Here is a 20,274-nt window from a genome sequence, read left to right on the forward strand (position 1 = left end):
TTGGTTTCCCAAATACTTCTTCTGGTCTTGTGAAAATAGCTGCAGATTTTTATTTTTCTGTATTCTGGGGTAAGCCCCCCAACTCTAGTGTACATAATATCACTTCAAGGTTTTTCTAGTTAAAGTTATTCTCCATTTGCATACAGTGCATTTGCTCATCTAGACAATGTACCTGTTTAAAACATGGTACTTGAAAGTTTGAGTAGTCCCTACTCTAGGTACTCCTTTCTAATGCGTTTCCTTTAACTGTGTCTCCATTGTCTGCAGTAAACTTGCTATGCCCTCATCACATATTTGTCTCTTAAATCTGGCTGTTACCTTATTGCCTCTTATTTTGTCTTGGCACGGTTGTGCGTGATCAGGAGAGGTTCAGTGCAGGCAACCGCCCGGTAACCATACCTCTCTTTTAGTTTTGTCACCATGTCATTGTGCCTACTGCTAATGACACAGGCATCTGATTTTCAAATGGGTGTGTATTGGCTTTGTGTGGCAAGGTTTTGGTAGCAGGGGGGTGGGTTACAGGGGTGGCTTCTGTAAGAAGCTGCAGGAAGCTTCCCCTGTGTCCGACAGAGCCAGTGCCAGCCGGCTCTGAGACGGACCCGCCGCTGGCCAAGGCCGAGCCCATCAGCGATAGTGGTAATGCCTCTGTGATAACATTTTTAAGAAGGGAAAAAAAGTTGGGACTGACGGAAAACGGCAGCCAGAGAAAGGAGTGAGAACATGTAAGAGAAACAGCCCTGCGGACACCAAGGTCAGCGAAGAAGGAGGGGGAGGAGATGCTCCAGGCGCCGGAGCAGAGATTCCCCTGCAGCCTGTGGGGAAGACCATGGTGAGGCAGGCTGTCCCCCTGCAGCCCAGGGAGGTCCACGGGGGAGCAGATCTCCACCTGCAGCCCGTGGAGGACCCCACACCGGAGCAGGTAGGTTCCCGAAGGAGGCTGTGACCCCGTGGGAAGCCTGCGCTGGAGCAGGCTCCTGGCAGGACCTGCGGATCTGTGGAGAGAGGAGCCCACGGAGCAGGTTTTCTGGCAGGACTTGTGACCCTGTGGGGGACCCACGCTGGAGCAGTGTGCTCCTGAAGGACTGCACGCCGTGGAAAGGACCCATGCTGGAGCAGTTCGTGAAGAACTGCAGCCCGTAGGAAGGACCCACATTGGAGAAGTTCGTGGAGGACTGTCTGCCGTGGGTGGGACTCCACGCTGGAGCAGGGGAAGAGTGTGATGAGTCCTCCCCCTGAGGAGGATGAAGCGGCAGAAAATAATGTGTGATGAACTGACCGTAAACCCCATTCCCTGTCCCCCTGTGCCGCTGGGGGGGGTGGTGGTGGTGGTAGAGAATCCGGGAGTGAAGTTGTGCCCAGGAAGAAGGGAGGGGTGGAGGGAAGGTGTTCTGAGGTTTGGTTTTGTTTCTCATTACCCTACTCTGGTTGATTGGTAATAAATTGAGTTAATTTTCCCCAAGCTGAGTCTGTTTTGCCCGTGACGGTAATTGGTGAGTGATCTCTCCTGTCCCTATCTCAACCCACGAGCCCTTTGTTATATTTTCTCTCCCCTGTCCAGCTAAGGAGGGGGAGTGATAGAGCAGCTTGCTGGGCACCTGGCGTCCAGCCAGGGTCAACCCACCACAGGGTGACATGCTCTAGCCACCCTAAAAATTTTTCAGCATTCAGTTATCCTCTGCTACTAATTTTATGTGCATTTCTTTCATGGTTGTCCTACTCCAAAAACGGCTCAAGTCCTCCACATCACATACAGTCATGTCATGCATTTTTCAGTTGTCCCCAAAGGTGTTCGATTTGTCTGAGATTTTCTTTTCTTCTATATATGTAGAAAGAGGTATGCCTCTGGTTCACAAAGTCTAGTCAGCCTCTCTGGATTCTCAATAATTGCATTCATGAGCTTCCCACTGAAGATGAGTGTTTTGCAGATACACATCTTTGCATGATACCCGTTTGAAAACAATCAGCTCTCTAGCGTGTAGATCACTTCTCTGTCTCACAGCCTGGAAAAATTAGAACATTGTTTTCCTCCTCTGTTTTTTTTCCAATTCTTCCCCATGTTTCTAGTTTCAAAGTCCATAGGCAACATATTTGCCACGCACAAGCCATAGAAGTTGGTTTCCTCTTCTGACAGTCTTAAATGCCTTAATTTGTGTCAAGTAGTGCAGACACATGTAAGAGAGGACAAATTAAGTGCCAACAATAAGTTATTTTTACAAATACCCTACTTTAGGAGCTCAGCTGTCTCCGCGCCTCTCTCACACTGAGACACACACACGTGCACACATGCACCCAGGAGGAGGGACCAAATGGATCATCTTTGAGCCACTTCTGTATCTCAAACGGAGAGTGCAGCGGCTGCCTAAGGTTGCACTGATGTACTACAACTGGAACAGGGTTTGCACTTTAACAACCTCAAACATCTCAATTTTCTGAAGCTAAGATCCATCTTTCCTGTCGTAAGCATTGTAATTTTAGAAGCCTGATCAGACAGCTTTGCATGTGATTTGCCTTCTGACTATCCTATATTGTAGCTCTTTTAACAAAAGAAAACAAAATGTACATTTTTGCAGTACTAAAACTAGACCTTGGGAAATGAAGACAACTGCTGATAAAAATTGACAGTATTCTCTGATAGGAAGTCTTATCATAACTTTCAGAGCTACACGGAAGCAGCAGTAGTAACTTTGAACCACATGTTAGTAGCAACTTTGATATATAACTTTGAAGTTGGCCTTTCTTTGAGGTGGAGTTGCACAGAGGTGCTTTCCTGGCTGAATTTTTCTATAGGCGTTTGCTAGTAGGGATGAGGAACCACATCTTCGATGAAAACTTTTCACATAGGCTTTTCAAACATCCTTGCCTGTTATCATTCATCTCATCTTTGATGTGATACTTGTAGGGGAAAGATCATGTAACTGAGGTCTGTATTTTGACCCTAAGCCAAATATCCTGACTTATTGCTAGTAAGTGACACATTAACAAATCAATGGGTAGCCAGCTACCCATTTTCAATATCTAAAAGAATAAAAATATATTGCTATTCAGTGTAAATAGAAGGAACCACATCAGCTGCAATGATCCTCCACTGCAGCTGTTTCTTCTTTTTTGGTTGTGTGGAGAGAAATAGGGGAGAACTGCCCAAGGAACATCTTATATCTAGTGGCAGCGATTTGGCAGTGAGAGCCTGCTTTTATAAACCGCAGTGTTGTCCAGTGTGTGCCATAGGAATGCAGTCACTGGCAGAAGAATATCCTTATATTTCAAACCCTCTGGGAAATCCTGCAGGTTGCCGCAACTTAGGACCTGCCTAAGGCTGAGCCTTAATGAAACACCATTTGGAAGAGACATAGAAGGCAAAGTTGCCTTATAGATTAAAAACTCATCAGGGATTTCAGGCAACACAGATTTAAAAGCCTGGTGCAGGCAGAGAAGAGGTTTGCATCTGACCTTTCCAAATCCCAAAGAGTCTCCTGGCTATGGCGACACATTTGCCTTGCTTATTCTGAAATTCCTTGCCACCAAAACTGGTACGCATGCGTAGTAACAGGCTGTTCTTATTCATCATATATGAAAAGAGCATGACAGAAACCATTGCAAAGAACATCAGAAGAGTGCATTCAAACTATGCATTTTAGAAAGAACAAATTTATATCCAGAACTCTAAAAATTCACCCATGAAGTTAAGTCATAAGCATTAAAGTCAGGAAGCTTTTAGCCATGAAGAACTGATTTTGTATGCATCCCTGTTCACCAAGTGTCTGTTAGTAAAACAGCACCTAAAATATCAAGTGAGTAGTTCCCAAACTAAGATATTCCATCAGGAAATATTTCAGTGAGAGATGGGAGTTGGCTGCTGCCCATATGTTCTGATTTGACCATAATTCCATAGGAATGTTTATCTTCCTTTAACTTTAACGTAAATTAAACTGATCGCTGATTTGCCGCGTATCAGCGGTACACAGAGAGGCTGAAGTAATGTTGGCTTTGAGGCTCAGAACGGAGACCCCCCCTGTTTCTTGCTGCTGGCTGGCAGCAGAAACAGCACTGAGACCTGCAGTTCTTGCACAACCCTGGAGTTTCTTGTTTGTCATAGACAACTTAATTGGTATTCCCAGGGTGTCTCAGGACCAAGACCAAATAAATTATTAACATGGCAATCTCTTTTAACGATTGTTACTGCGGCATTTGCTTGCAGCACGGCAGTGACAGCTCTGTGGTGTGCGACACAAACGTTTGTGTTGGCAGAGGAGTCCCAGCTGGGTTGAGGTGCCTGACAGTAAACAAGCCAAACACAGCCACTGACGGGGAGCCAGAAACAAAACCGCTGGAGACCTCGAACCACAGCTTTCAAATAGCCGACTGCTGCTCCAGCACCCCCGATCAAGGCGATTCTGTCAGAACTTTTACCTTCTGCGTCTTCAAGTGTGGTCACGCACCACATCAAATCACATTTATGGTTATTTACTAATTACTCAATCGTAAACCTAATGTCTTTCGAAACACAGCTCGACAGCAGAGCCCCCGGTTCCCCGGCAGGCTTTGCCAAGACCCGTGCGCGCAGCCGGACCGCACTACTCTGTCCGTGCGTCCCCCCGTGTCCCCCCCACACACACACCCCCGTGGGCCGGGTCTCCACCGCTTCGCAGGCCCAACAAGATGCCGCTGTCTCCGCGCTAGCGCAAAAGCCGGCGCCCAGCCCTGACTCCCCGGGTCCTGCCCAGAGCCGGCGGTGAGGGGCGTCCCGGCCGAGGGGGGCGACGGCTTTGCGGCGCTGGAGGAGCCCGGGCCGAGCGGTCCCGGCGGGGCTTTGGGAAGGGCTCGGTGGGGACGGGCGAGTGCCCGGGACCCTCCGCCCCGCCGGGCAGGCGGCCCGGTCTGCGTGGTGGGCCGGTCGCAGGACCGGCCGCGCACCGGCTCCGGGTGCGCACGGAAGGCGGAAATCCCCGGCGGCAGGAGGCGTGGGAGGGAAAGGGGAAAGGCCTAAACCGGACAGCCCTCGGCTCGGCTCGGTACGGCACGGCACGGGCAGCCTGCAAACTTTCGCCCCGCTGCGATGGAGCCGCGTGGGTGAGTGGCGGCCCGGGGCCCCGGGGCGGGGGGAGCTGCCGCCCCTCCCGCCTGTGGCTGGGGCACGGGGGTTGGGGCTGGGGGGGCACAAGCCGGTTGTTTGCCGGGGCGGTGGTGGGCTGCTTGCTCGGGGGCAGGGGCACACACCCCCACACCCACCCCTTGGAAAAATCCGAGTTTCATTGCAGTGCAGCGGGCGGGAAAAGTTCCGGCGGGGCTGGGCTGCTTAAATGGAGACAGAGGCGAGGCGGTGCAGGGGGTCGTCGTCTCCCCCTTCCCCGACCCCCGGAGCGCGGACTGCGGCGTTAAGGGCGGCCGGCGGCAGCTCCCGGCTGCCTTTTGCCGGCCCGGGGCGGGCAGCGCTCCCGGCAGCCGCGGGAGAGGCGGGTTTCGCAAGGCACCCCCGAGGGCGGCCGGGGGGCACCTGGGTGAGAGGGTCAGCCCACGCCGGGGGGCCCACCCGCGTGTAGGTTGTGATCTACCGCGGCGAAGAGCGCGGGCAATGGATCGGCGGGTTACGGAGCCTTTTGGCCCGAAGGCGGATGGTGGGAGAAGGCAAGCGGCCACGAAACCCCCGGTGGGCTCGGGCTGAGCGTTGTTGCCTTACGGTGGGCGTTAGAAAAGCTTCACAGATAACCCATTTAGGGAACCTGCTGATGCGAGAAGAGCCGTGTCGCTACGAGGTTAGGGGGTAAAGCAAATCTTAGCAGTGGAGCAAAAGCCCCAAAGTTATTACCGCAAGCATCGGGACATCTTTTGTCTGGCTACTTTGTGCCAGAACAGCAACATCCCATGACTCAAATAGCGCATGAAAAAGTTGAGATGCTGGTAGGAAGAATAATCTCACCCAACAAGAACGTATGAAAGAGGAAGTGCAACTTTCTCCCATTTCGCATGACATTTTAAAAAACACATCGGAGGGGAAGGTGTGGGAAAGAATTGAAAAAGAAAAAAAATTAAAGATTTAAAATATTTTTTAAAAATGAACAAAGGAGAGAGACAACCTAAGAAACTAATGCAGCTACACCTGCACTTAGTGGAGCTCACTGCCAGTGTGGTGGACACAGGAGCTGAGTGCATATATAGGGCAAAGGGAGGTTTCTCTGCAGGCAAGAGCGTTTCTCCCTTTTTCCAACAGCAGCTTGGCATTAAAGATATTCCAGGGGAACGTGGTGGGTTAACACTGTCCCCACGCTACCACAGCTGCAACATCCTCCAAGTAAGAGGATGAGCATCTCTAGATCTGTCCAACCTGGACTGTGACATCACTGATTAAAGTAAGAAATCAAGACCTGCTTTGTGTACATTAGAGAATCAGTTCTGGCTGACTGAGTGTTGGTTTCAACAAATGCCTACCATGGGAAATTCCCTAAAGAGTCCCATAAAGATCAGTCAGTTGTTGTTCTCCATTTAATTCAAATTACTCGCTATATCCATAGTCTCTAGCTTGGGCGGGGAACAATAAAAAAAAACAGCCACAGGATTAACAACGATTAAGAACTACATTAAGGTGAGCTTGTCAAGACAGACCTCTACAAGCCTGGCATAAAAGTGATGGCTCCTGCACAGTATAAAAACACAACAGAAATACAACACAAAACCACATGCAAAAACCACCAAAAGACACTGTGAGAGACAGAATGAAGCAGAGCTGCCTCCTTGGAGTGTTTAGGTACGCATACTTGGGAGATTTGCTTTAGGGCTGATTGCGGACTTACTAAAATAAGTGTTAGAGAAGAAATGTTCCACACTGGGCATCCACTTAAACTTTTGAAGCCTTATCTATGAAACCATTTCAAAGGACACAGAAAAGGAAAAGAAAGTGTTTTCTTCATATAAAAGTAATACAATTCAGACTGACTCTTCCCTAAACTTGCCCTATCTCATTCTCTGGAGATGGGGCTTCAGGTGGAGGTAGATTTTGTGTCAGGAATGTCCTCTGCTTTCTCCATGGGAAGCCAAATATATTTGGGAAGACCGTAATTATCTTGGGGGCAGGTGGGAATTAGAGACCCTCCTCCACAGCAAAAGAGACCCAAGTTGTGCCCAGGCAGCTGGCAGGAGTAAAGCTGGGCAGAAGCGATGCTGTGGCTGGGAGGTGACGGACAAATCCTGATACTTGGCTGGACAAAGGGGCAGGAGCTGTGGGGAAAGGGCAGAAAGCCGAGAAGAGAGGGGGGATATTGTAAAGCTCAGCTGATGGGGAAAAGCGAGGTAAGAAATGGCAGCTGGGGGACTGAGCTTAGGTTAGGGCTTGGAGAGAGGAGGGTCAGGCAGGGCAGGGTTAATTTGGAGGGAAGGTGGCGAGCAGTCTGTGTGGGAGACCCTGGAGCTCGCTCCTGGGTGGACGTGGGCTGCTGCGGGCAGCTCTCCCCACTGCCCCAGCCCTTGGCTCAGTGTTGGACCTGACTGGGGGTTGAGAACAACTGGGGAAAGGAATCAGCTGCACCCAGGTAGTGTGGCCTCGCAGTCTGCTTGCTTGCAAAAGTGAGCTGGGGAAACTGGGGCTGAGCAGTCCTCCTCTGCTCACTGGCTCAGCTTTGCAATCTTATTGCACCTGGGGCAATACCAAGGTGGGCAACTGCAGCTACACAGCTCTCATTCCAAAACCTTTCTAGCATCTTCCTTTCCTTTCCTTTCCCTTTCTCTTTCCTTTCCCTTCCCACAGTGGTCTGGAGGAAGGAAAGCACAATGTATAGCTAGATATGGTGGTGAAAGGCTATTTTAAAGTAACTCTTAGGAAAGTGCTGCACATTTATCTTTCTTAAAGCCCTATGGGATGAGAGTCAAATCAGCTGCACTTCACAGATAGATAGGTTAAACTGGGTTTTCCTATAGCATCCAGCAGGTGTAACACCCTTGGGAAACTCCTGCATAGATTTGCTCCTCCAGAGTAATCAAACACACCAAATTCTTTCCAGCAAAACCTTTGCACAGCTCCCTGCTATCAGCACATTTCCTGTTTACACATTTTTACTGAGCGCACAAACCGGTGGGCAGCGTGGTCAGCTGCTTGTCGCTCCTTAACCAGATAAAACCGTAACTCGCTGAGTTTCAGCGGAACAGTGGGATGCAGGGCTTTGACCTGGATTTAGGCCTGTGCAGCCACTCTCCTTCCCAGTGATCCAGCTAGCCTCCAGGGCCTATTTGTCCAGTAAGACTATATGGTTTATTTTTCACAAGACAGACAGGCACACCACCAGCTTCATGCCTTCTGCTCCGATTCCACTATTAGTGCATTTTACTGCTATTCATGGCCTTGGCCACCCGCCCACAAAGTTACATCGTTTGAACAGAAGCTTTGCAGCTGTCAAAAATGCAAATACTTAATGGGACATTACATAGTAGCAGTACCTAATTTACCTACTTCTGCTACTATACTGAAACAATATTTATTGCTTATGTAAACAACAGAGACGCTGAAGTCTATCATGTAACGCTTTCGTTTGCTTTTTTGTTTTAGCTGTGGATTTCTGTTGCTGCTCCTTCATATCCTGAGAGCTGGTAAGTTCAGAACACTTCAGTTAAAAATGAAGCTGCCCTCCTTCGTGTTTGGCTAAATACACAGAGTAATTGTAGTATGTACAATATAAACCTCTGTGTATTTTCAGCAAGACACTTAAGAATTCCTCAGTGTGACATGCATCAGGGAAACAAGAAAAAATCGGTTTCTCTCAGTTTCAGTACAGAGAACAGCGAAGGACCTTATGGATGCTCTTGCTTAGATTGCTCTGCTTGCTTTACAGGCACCCCTGCATATTTGTCTCTGCCAACAAAAGGCCTTAGAAGCAGGGTAATAAGGGCTGTTGATAAGCAGATCTGACATGCCTGGATAAAGTCCGTACTCATATTATGACTAGAATCTAAGGCTCCCCTGGCGCAACCTGAGGCCGTTTCCTCTCATCCTATCATTTGTTACCTGGGAAGAGAGACCAACACCCACCTCATTTTTTAAGTCAGGGAGCCCAGCTCAGACATGTAGATGGTCCAGTGCACCAACAAAAGGACATACCCCCTTTACCTAAAACATTGCTGCCTCCCACCTCATCGTGCTCTGGGTCCACATTTCCAAACCTCCATCCTGCCATCTTTCCCTAATTCACCCACCTGCATAATCCCTTTCCCTAGTGTAATCTCTCCCATCCAACCCCGGCGCCTGCCCCCCTTTACCCCCCAGTCCGACGTTTACAACGTGCACACAGCTTTGGTCTCAGCAACCAGTTGCACCAGAGAGGTTTTGGCTTCTGGCATGGAGGAGAGGTGACATGTCCCTCTCAGCAGGGAGGCTGTGGTCAGAGCCACCCTGACCCTTTTGGACTCGCTGACCTGCACTTTCTGCATCGCTCGTCAGCCAGCTCACGCCTTCACCTTGCTCACCAGGAGCAGAGACTGCCTTTCTCATGTCTGGAGACCAGGAAAAGTGCCCTGAAAGCCAGATACTGTGCTGGCCTACCTCAGGTGGCCATGAGAGGTTGTAAAAGTCTAACGAATGTGTCACTGGAGGTATCTGGGCATGCTGGTCTGCCAGGTATATTTGTTGAGAGGGTGACACCAATGGTAGCAATAAAATGTGATTGCTATGACATGCCCACTTTAAGAAACACTGTTTTTACTCCCCTTTTTAATTTTGGGGGTCTCAAAATAATGGTAGCACTCTTTCTTATCCATGTTTCCACTTCTTGTGATTTACCTGGTGTTATTTGGCATTTCTCAATTAAAAAAGTGATTATTAAAGCATTAGGACTTGAATATGTGTCTGCAGTCAGTCCCAGTCAGTGGGCAAAGTGAAACATGCAAGTATCCACACTTAGACTGGTTGGTCCTCAGAGAAAGAAAAAAACAAAAGGCTTTATATTGTAAAAGGTCCCTTTGGAAAACGTACAGACAGACAGAGAGAACACTAGCCACTGGCAAGTCAGGAGGTAGGAATGACTGTGAAGTGAGCACACGCACCCGCCTGTTACAAATATTAATACTGGAGTCCACTTGTGGTAGAATATCCTTGAAAAGAATGACATTTTTTCCATATAACCTGCCATTTTTCTCTCTCTCTCTTTTAATCTTCTAGTTATTGCACTGGAGGAGAAGATCATCTTCAGTAAACTTGGAGACAACGCTACACTGAGTTGTATTTATCAAGAAAAAGAATTGCACTTAGAAAATCTACGGGTATATTGGCAAATAGCAGATGATCAAGAAGAGTGTTCAGTTGTACACGCACTGATCTCCGGTCAAGACAATGAAAGTGAACAGTGTGTTCACTTTAAAAACAGAACTCAATTATTCTGGGATAAATTGGAAAATGGTGATTTTTCTCTGCTACTGCTAAACGTCAGCCAGAGTGATGAACGTACATACAAATGTGTAGTACTGCAGAAAACCGAATATACCAAAGTGATTCACCAGGCAGAAGTGGTTCTTAGTTTAGCAGGTAAGAACTTTTATCACTTGCACATATTTGCCCAAATTCTCATTCCAGCTTTTCAAATTCGTGCCATTGCAATATTATATTTAAGCATGCCCTTAACTTTGAAACATACTTCAGCCCTTCACTGAAATGAAGTCTGCTTAATTTAAATGTTACAGACAGGGAGTCTGAAACTGGGAGAATACCCGTAACAGCTGTTTATCCAGTGTGGGGTTTTTTTCATCTTGGTTTTCATTAATATAAGGGCTCTTGCACACAATTGGGTGACAGCAGCTTAAGCAGCTGCTTTCTTCCTTTGGGTTTGGCTTCAGCTTTCTGCCCTTCCAGTAATTCTCTCAGCTCTCTGGCTTACATACCAAACCTGCAGGTGTTTCCCTTTCAAGTCATGAGGGTCGTGTGAAACCCAGAACTTCTGCTTTAGAACCCATGGCAAAATTTTGTCTTTTCAATACATTTCAACATGTCAATGACTATTTCTTTTTCTCTTGCTCTTCAGCTAGTTATAGCCAACCAATCCTTAGTGGACCGATAAGAAACAGTAACAGCACTGGAGAGGAGGTGACTTTCAGCTGCAGGTCCGACAATGGATACCCAGAGCCCAACGTATATTGGATAAATAAAACAGACAACAGCCACCTACTTCCATCAGAGCTAACGATCACTCCCCACACCGATGGCACTTACAGCGTTTTTAGCACGCTGAAGGTTAAAGCCACATCTAACATGCAAATAGAGTGCTCCATAGAAAATAAAATACTGCAGGAAAATCTATCAGCCAACTGTAAGTCCCTTCATGCTACTTCATGTTTTCTCGATAGCAGGAATATCAGCCAGTGTGTCTCTGTCTGTAGATACGCATTAACAAGGGGTATGTGTTAATTCAGTAATTCAAAAAAGTGCCGAGAAGAGCTCAGGTTTTGTTTCAAGCTAGTTATGCTTGGGTATAGATTTTATGTTTCCTTCTTCCACATTGAAGTGAACACCCCATCAAGCGTGTTATGACAACAGCACTGAGAAGCTCTTGCATCTGAGGCAGTCACTGAGCTTTACCCTTTGGTGCCTCGGGAACATGACGACTTGGGGAGTCACGTTATTTTTCAGGGGGCACCATACGGCAGATTCACAATTCCTGAACCCCTACCCAACTGCTGTGCAGCACTCACATTTGCTTTTTGCTCTGCCTAGTTTCAAAGTTCTGTTTTCAGTCTCCAAAACTCAATTGAATACATTGCACTATTTAAAGTAGACCTGTAGCAAATGGGCAATATTAGCCCAATACAACAATACACATCTAATAGCACAAGTATAATACGCCATTTATTGCTGATGTGAGTGATCAATAGTAGAAACAAGTATTTAGCCGCTCAACTCTTCACAAAAACAGAAATCTATTTATAAATAAAGCTATAAAAAAAGTTATAGCTATAGTACTAATAGTGGATTTCATGATTTCCAAATGGCTGCAGAGAAAAGCTACCTGGAATGGGAGAGCTTATCTGGAGGTGGCTGTTCAGTCTCATTGCTGTTCCTGTTCCTGCCTCCCACCATGTTTCTCTCACAGGTTTCTGCACCCTGGTGCAAGGAGGTTTGATTGTTTGCGTAACTGTAGCTGGATACCCACAGTTAGTTTACCTGAACACACCAAGGAATCACATACTCTGGACTTAACAACACTGATCCCACAGCCATAGCCAAACGATATAAACTATTTCCAGGAATAAAAATTGTGTTCACGAGCACTAGTTGCACAGTAGAGCGTTTATATGATAGCATACCCTTGCTGTCATCCCAAATTAAAGGAAAACTAAGTAACATTGTCATTAGTTTCCTAATGGCATTCTGTCATATTGTATTCTGGGGGAAAAAACCTCCATCTTACTACTTTTTGTTGGTTTCTAAAAGCACTACCACACTTGAAATAGTAAGAGATGTGATTTGAAACCTTCAGTTTGCAGCAATTGGTGGAAATTCATCACTAACTTCAGGGAAACAGGTTTTCACCCACTTTTCTGAATACCATCACATTTACATTATAGATTCTGTATAGATTTATTTTCAACTGAGTCTAAGTACAATCTCAAACATGCAGTCTCCCAAGGCTGGCAGGAAAGAACAACAAAAGGGAAGAAAGAGTGATGCGTGCAGTATGATGACAGAGAGGAATGAACTAGCATTGTATTGTTAGACAGTGTAAGCTAGAGATGTCCCTTGCGCAGAAGGAATACCACCAGAATCGCAGCAATATGAATAGCACAAATATCTAGTCCTTCAGAATTTTTGTGTGTGTGTAAAATGGGGTCAAATATTTGCCTGGTATGAAATGTGAAACTTTACATATTATTACATCCTTCTTCTATTTCATTCTAGACACACAGCAGAAGCAAAGCAATGGTTCTAGCACAGAAAGTCACAAAAACCTGGAAAAAAATGGACGAGGTGCTCAAGCAGCTGGCATCATTTCCATTGTCATTCTGATGGGTCTTCTAGCTGGTTTAACCTGCTGGCTGTGGAGACGGAGGTCCTCTAAACTAGCATCCTACACAGGTAATGAGGCCATTCATTTGCATCACCAATTCTGAAGAATTCTTTTTTGTTTGCCAAAATATTTAATGTCATTCAGCGTGTTGCTAGAAGGTACGAGTAAGCTGCCTGCCAAAACAGCAGGAAATCATGCTGTTATGAAAAACCTGGGATGCCCTGGGGAAGACATGTAGTGCCCCAGGACATGTTATTCTTTATGGTTTTCTGCTATTGTGTCTGAGCCTCACAGGAGTTAACTGCTGGATGTGAGAGTAACTCAGACTTTGTGCCTGTTCAGGCCATAGTTTCTCAGCTGCGATCCCTGCAGGCTGTTTCTGGACAGATGGAGGGGATGCTCCTCCATGGAATAGGACTGGGGTCAGTAGCTCACTCTACTTAGCACAATCCAAAGCAGAAATCAGACGATAAATCAATCCTGAGAGCCTTAGAGTCACTGGCTGGACAATTAAGGGCTGAAGATCCTACTGGGATCAAGCAGCTTTCCACAAGTTCGAAATAAAGCATCTCTCGCTGTCACTCCACATTATACATGTGTACCCTGGTACTGCTGCATCTGCCCACTCGCGGGACTCTTCAATGCTTGGCATGACAGAACAAAAAGTAGCTCAGAAAGATGTCTTGTGAACCAGACTGAGTCTGCTGATCTGAGTACTTACTGTAAGCCACTTTGTAGGTATACAAGAGCTAACATCCAAGAAAAGGGAGCAGAGGCAACCGCACTTTTCATGGACAAGGACAAACCACATTTGCAATCCATGCCCTCTTCCTCATGGCTAGCAAGTCCAGGTGCTTCAGAAAAGAGCAGGAGAAAGCAGGGTAGTGATCTTGCCCAGCATCTGCAGCAGCTGTGCTAGGAGCTACATCCTTCTTTCAGAAACAACCCAAGAGTGGTGCAAGACTGTCCCAAAACATGGAGCAGGGCTGTTGCTTCAAGTCCAAAACCTATCCTTGCTGAAACGGTGATCTAGGTTGTAAGCAAATGGAATATGGACTGCATTTTTCTGTCCAAAGAGCATTTAGCACATTGAACCCTCAACTTTGGTGGATGTTGCTTAATATTAATCCCATTTGGCTAAAGACTATAGTTATCGGTCCTACATGCTTAAAACAGTGCATTTGTTTTAACAGATGTCCCACCAAATGAAGACAAAGGAGGACTTGACTGTAAGTATTAAAAATATATTGCTGTATTTGTCTCAAGCGTGACTTAACTTCATAGCTTCAGTACTCAAGTTCAGCATAAAGCCTTTGGATTAGACTTGCTAGATGTTACAAACTCAAGCAGGTAAAGTGGTAGCCCTGCTTCTTCTGTCAGCCCTTTCCTTGAGCCCTGTAAGCGTTGCCAAAGGCAGCCTCAGAGTCTCGCTTCCCAGAAGTTCCTTGAACAGTTCAGGCCCGAGGACATGACAAATCAACGGGACACAGAGCGTACAAGCTGAAGCCACCCTCCCCTCCTGTTGCCATCAAGACAGAGCCAAACTTGGAAAATCTATTTTAAATGCTGATTTTCAAGTCTGGACAACACTGGCCATTTATCACTTCATATCATGTCAGCATTTATCACCAAATGGTTGTTCCCTGCCTTTTCAGGCACTACCTCCTAGAAGGTCTTTAGCTGGGATGCAGGAACATCATTTGCTTCATGTCTATGAACCTGAGCCTGTATACACCCAATTTAAAAACAAATACTAAGCACTCTTTTTTCCTAGAAAAAAATATGCAGTTCAGACCTCTAACATGTTATTTTTTATAAGCAAGAATGCAATGTTGCAGGCCAGCTGGTTTACAAATTCATTTATCATTTATGGTGGGGAAAAAATAAAAACAGGGCAAAAAAATCTAAGTCGCATTTGGAAGGTCAAACTCAGCACATGGGACTTGTGAGAGTACAGCGAGGGTGAAATATCTGCCTATTTTATATCCTATTTGGTAGTTTCTACTGAAACAAATGACTGTTGCCTGGGTGTCTCTGCAGAACAGGCAGAAAATACTGTGGTTTCACCAAAATTGTAATAATTAAAGCATAGTTTGCCATAACAGATGCTGTGAATGTACCCAATTCATAATATCAAGCAGAAGCAAAATAACCCTTAAATTAAAAAAATTTTTAGGGAACTTCTTTGGTGGTCATGCAAACTGGGTTAATGGTCAGTTATTTTCCAGACCCATAACCCCAGCCTGATACACAGCATTTGTGTTTGCTAAACACGACACTGTTTCCTGTAGAGCGTAATGTAGAAAGGAGAATGGATTTTCTCCTTCCGTTGCTGTGAGCTGCATTAACAAAACACAAGCAGTTTGTTTAAGGTCAACTTTTTCTTCTCTGGACTTACTTACACCAGGTCCTATTTGATTAGATCCCTGGACTTAACTCATAAGTAGAAAAACCTCTGTGACATAAACAGGAGTAAATATTTATCTTATATTGAAGGCTACTATAGCATGATTTGTTCATTAACAACAAAACAAAGACACTTGCCTTCCAGACCCTATCTTTGCCTTGGCATGTTTCTGCACCATTTGTGGAAGAGGAGGTGGGACAGCAGCTTTGGTGGTTCACTGCTATCAGAAAGTGTCCCACCTCCGAGGGCTGTTTTCTGCCAACAGAGCCATGTAAGGCACGGAAGGCAGTACCTTTTGGGCACCCCAATTTGAAGGCAACTTGGACCAATAGTGGAGAAATGAGAATGATCTAGGGAATGTGATCTCTGATGAAAGATTGGTTATGCTTGTTTAGGCTAGAGAAGGCAAGGCTGATTAAGGACACAATAACAACCCTCTTCAGAGAGTCCTTAAAGAGGATGGGACAAGTCACTTATTGTCCCAACCCAGCAGACACAACACTTAAGGCACAACAGACTTAAACAAACGTGATTTAAGCAAGATGTTAGGAAAAAATGCCTTTCTAAGGGTAATGGTAGTTGAGCGCTGAGGCAGAAAGTTTGTGCAGGCTGTCAAGTCTCCATCAGTCCAGGTTTGTTGCTGTTTGTTTTTTCTTAACAAAAGAGGAAAGTAGTGTCTGTCAGAAACTATTTGGAAATTGCTGGTACTACCTTGGGGCAAAAGATAGGCTCTTGGAGAAATTCTAGCCTAATTCAATCATCATTTGATATTTTCAAGCAAGTTGTGTGTGGTAGGTGGGGAGTAAGGCACTGCAGAGGTGCACCCACAGGGACACTCTGCCACGGCATTTTGCTTTTCAGGACTAATGTAAATACATTTCTGCTTCTAGCAGTTTGCACTTCATGAAGAAGGTCAGGTCCCAAATACTGCAAACCAAAGAGAGCCTACTGAGACTAGCTTTGCTGTTACAAAGAAAAAAGTTTTGGAAACTGTGAGGAAGGCAGGTTGCAAAGGAGAGTACCTTCATCCTGGTGGGGTTAGTCTCTCCAGACACACTCATTACAGTCAGTGGGGCAGGATGCTCCAGTGAGGAGAAAGTCAGAGCTGGAGCAATTCTGAATTGCTCTCTGGAGGGATCCCTTCACTGCCTGTAGAAGAGCCTCGGGAAGCTGGTTTCCCTTGACCACAGACAGGCTTTGTGCATCTCGTTCTCTGAAGTAGTTTAAAAAGAACCAAAGGTGACACTGACATCCCTTCACAAGGGAGGGGGGTGTTAGCAGGAGAGCACTTTTTGCATTTGCCCAAAGAGAGGCACTTTCAGTCTGTGGCACAAGGGCAGAGGGCCCCCGGTGTCTCAGGTACCCAGGCAAAGCTTCACCCTGGCTGATTCTCTCTCAGCAGTATAAATACATCTTTTCCATAGCTTTGCAGCTTGTTCCACTGGTTACGTAAGAAAAACAACTCTAGGACACGATTATTTCTGGGGGATTTTTTTCTATTTTTTTCTAAAAAGAGGTTTTTGTTTTGCAGCACCTGTCTAAACGGAAAGTCTGCCAGCAATTTGGGCAGCTGGAGATGCATCAGGAGAAGCATCACCCCCTATCTCAGAGGCAGCATTGCTTGTAATACAAGTGACAGATTTCTGCAGAGTGTGCCAAGAGAGATGGTGAAAAAAGCTTCTCCAACACAAGAGACAGCAAAATCCACTGGATTTCTATTCCAGCCACTGGCTGTATCCACACAACAGTTGTGTCACCACACCAACTAACCACTTTGGACAGTCCTCTGTGACAGTCTGCCAGTGTGTTGAGCTCCTGCACTGGGGAAAGCAGTAAGCCTGGGACTTAGCCACTCTGTGCCAGACCAGTGAAAGCTGGCAAGTGCCCCATCTCTCATCATCACCTTTGAGGACTGTCTTAGTAGCAGAAGCAACTGCGTTTCAGGAGCATGGGAGGTTCTTGCTGTGCCTCTTTACCCTGACGATGACTACTGAATGTGAAGAAAGGCAGCTAAAAAAAAAAAAAAGAAAAAAGGAAACTGAAGGACTCTCTGCAAAGTGAGATTTGTGACCTTTTCCACCTTTCTCTCTCTACAGTACCTCCTTTCATTGTCTGGTTTCACCAGCTGCATATTACTGTGTACAGAACTAGGTAGAACATTTTGACCCAGTCCTCCAAAAACAGGAGTTGCTGTAACAGGGTTAAGCACCAAATATGTTAACATAAGGAAATGTGCATTCTTTAAATGTACTTGATATCAACATTTTGTTTTTTACCGAATATTCCACCGAAAAGGGGAGTTCCACTTTTGACAGAAGCTGGTGCATACTGTGTGAAAAAACAGGCTGTGGAAATCTGACTGATTAAAAATAGCGCTCTCTGCTATGTTAAGGTCAGGTTACCTGGACTTACCCTTTTCAGGATGGAACAAAAGCTGTGGTCAAGCTCTGCTCAATCCAGCTGGTCTTTATTTAAGCACTCTGTGGCTTCGAGGGAGGATTTTAAACTGAATTTTTTAAACTGAACCTCTCTATGTCCCATCCCATCGCTCCACCCAAACAAAACAAAACCCCAAAAAACAACAAACCAGAGTGCAGACTATATCACTGTGTTGTCCATGAATGTCCAGAAAGCCAAGAACTGCAGTTTCCTTGTGCCAATGCTCATGCCTTGCTGTTTCAGCCCCAAGTCAGCCGAGAGAAACTGGTTGAAAATAGCAAAGCAGTAAACTTTGATGGTATGAGGTTTTGAAGGAGGAAGAATCTATACTAGCTCTTTTGCCTAGATGGGGCAGTTTCCCCGTCTTGTCACAGGGGGATGGAGATGATGATCTTAAACTGAGCCCTAGAAACACTTGGCTTTGCCTGCACCAGTTGCTAGATTAAAATTCTATCATTTTTGTGAATAGGTCATAGCCTTGTTTGTCCTAGCTCTGTGTGTGGGAGGCACTCCAGTGTCAACTGTGAGACAGGACTTTGCTTTTTCATATCAAGATCAGCTTTCAAATCCCAGCTAAGTGAAAATAAATTTTGTTGTCCTCTTCTCCCATTGTGTGGAATCCAGAACCATTTGGCAATAGTAGTTAGCTTTTGTTGAAGCAGTACCCTCAAGGAGGCTCCGAGTTGGATAGCTGTGCACCATCACTGTGCCAGGATCTTGTGGGAGGGTGGCACAGGCTCGCCCTCCATGGCATTTAAGAGAGGGGCAGTTTAGCTCTCACTTGATGTGATCTAGGTTTACTCACCAATTTGAATAGGATAGGGAAATTGTTTTAAAAAAAAAAAAAAGAGTCAAGCTGCAACTAAATAATTAAGCTCCTGTCTCCTGTTTAGATTGTAAGTAACTGTGTACAACTGTGGGTTTTTAAAGACATTTTATCTATTAATGTCAAAAAAAGTATATTGCTTATTTACCAGTCTCCAATGTCTGTGAAAAATACTATTTATTAATTTCACTTTTGTCCTCTGCTGCCTTCCAATCTACGACTGTAACATACCTGTCAGGTAGGGCGTTTAGCTCACAATATTTGTCAGATAAGATTACTGAGGTGCCATGAGTTACTTTAACTGTCAGCCTTTCCTTGTCTTCTCTCATGTCCGTTAATCTAGGCGTTAGATATTTTCTAAGTCCACATCTAGTCTTCAGTGAACCCTAAAAGGGAATTGATTGAAAAAAGCATGCAAGCTTGCAGACACCTACAAACGTGAACAACGTCTGTGCAGATGTGAAGGGTAACCATTTCCTAGTGGTTCTGTAAGAAGACCTGCAGACGTTTCCTCTCTGTCACATGAAGTTGTTTCGTGCAGCCTCTTTAGTGCTGCAGTAACTGACAGAAGCCTTTTCTAAAAACAGTTTTCCACCTCTATATTCTGCAACTGCAAGAAGCTGTAACGGTTTAGAGATGTAAGAAGTGACCTAGCAGTCGCTTTGCCATATGTTGTTAAGCTAATTTAGACTGGTTGGATTTTCTTACTTCTGGGCTGCTTCACGGTACATAGTGAATACATCTAAATGCAACAGCCTGCTCTTGCAAACTCCGTACTTTCAGTTGGTTTAGGTTTCCAGCTATTTTTGGAGGCAAGTAAATCCTAGATGACAGTTTGTGACCATTCAAAGGACTTGGGAATTTTGTAATAACAGAGTTTTTGTCATTATGTACCATGTTTATATTTTAAATAAAATCCATTCATTCTTCTGGGTGTTTGACTAAATTTATCAGCACATAAAGACAAGTCACTCCAAAACATTGCCCCCAACTATAGTGGCAGTTTTACTTTCAGCCACATCCCTCAGGGCATACAAGCACTCCTTTCCAAAGCCCTCAGATAAGGAGAGACCGATGCAACACAGAGACTTGACAATCTTTGCTCTATTTCGGCTCACACAGCAAAATACCTTGAACAAACTCGGGGAAAGCCATGTGGTAGCCTGAAGGCAGCACTAAGCCTAGGCTGATACATCCTTCTGTCACCCAGCTTAACAACCCCGAGCAGGGCAAAGGTACAACCCACCCTCCCGCTTCCAGAATGGAAACCAGCTCATTGCACTGTCACAGGTCCATGTTGCACTTGGGCACCAGCATCCCTCTGTTTCCCTTCATTAAAGATAGCAGCTCACATGAACTACGCGTCCCAGGCAACTTAAACACATGCACAGGAAAGCACCGCTTGATGCAGCTTTGTGGGAAGACTCTAAGAAATGGACTCGCTTTCACAGAAAAGCGAAAGGCTTTCGTTGTGGCATGGCTGGTAAACCACAGATGGAAAACCCTGAGAGAACATGTGTTGCTACTTAGTGGTCTGAATCCATCCGTCCTGTAGTCAAGTTCATCATTTAAATCTTTTCACCTGTGAGAGCTGAAATACCCTCTTTTGCTCAAAAACACACTCCCTTTTT

At 45.7% G+C, this 20,274-nt stretch overlaps 1 protein-coding gene across 1 annotated transcript; it reads left to right on the forward strand.

Moving 5' to 3' along the window:
* Positions 1-4,910: 4,910 nt before the first annotated feature.
* Positions 4,911-19,577, forward strand: ICOSLG (inducible T cell costimulator ligand). The gene is made up of 7 exons (XM_052794869.1): positions 4,911-5,067; positions 8,531-8,571; positions 10,136-10,498; positions 10,992-11,276; positions 12,863-13,039; positions 14,165-14,200; positions 16,910-19,577. The coding sequence occupies exons 1-7, from the start codon at positions 5,054-5,056 to the stop codon at positions 16,918-16,920; spliced, it is 927 nt and encodes a 308-aa protein (XP_052650829.1). The 5' UTR covers positions 4,911-5,053; the 3' UTR covers positions 16,921-19,577.
* Positions 19,578-20,274: the final 697 nt, after the last annotated feature.

The sequence above is a fragment of the Harpia harpyja genome, chromosome 8 (assembly GCF_026419915.1).
Source record: "Harpia harpyja isolate bHarHar1 chromosome 8, bHarHar1 primary haplotype, whole genome shotgun sequence".
Lineage (NCBI taxonomy): Eukaryota > Metazoa > Chordata > Aves > Accipitriformes > Accipitridae > Harpia > Harpia harpyja.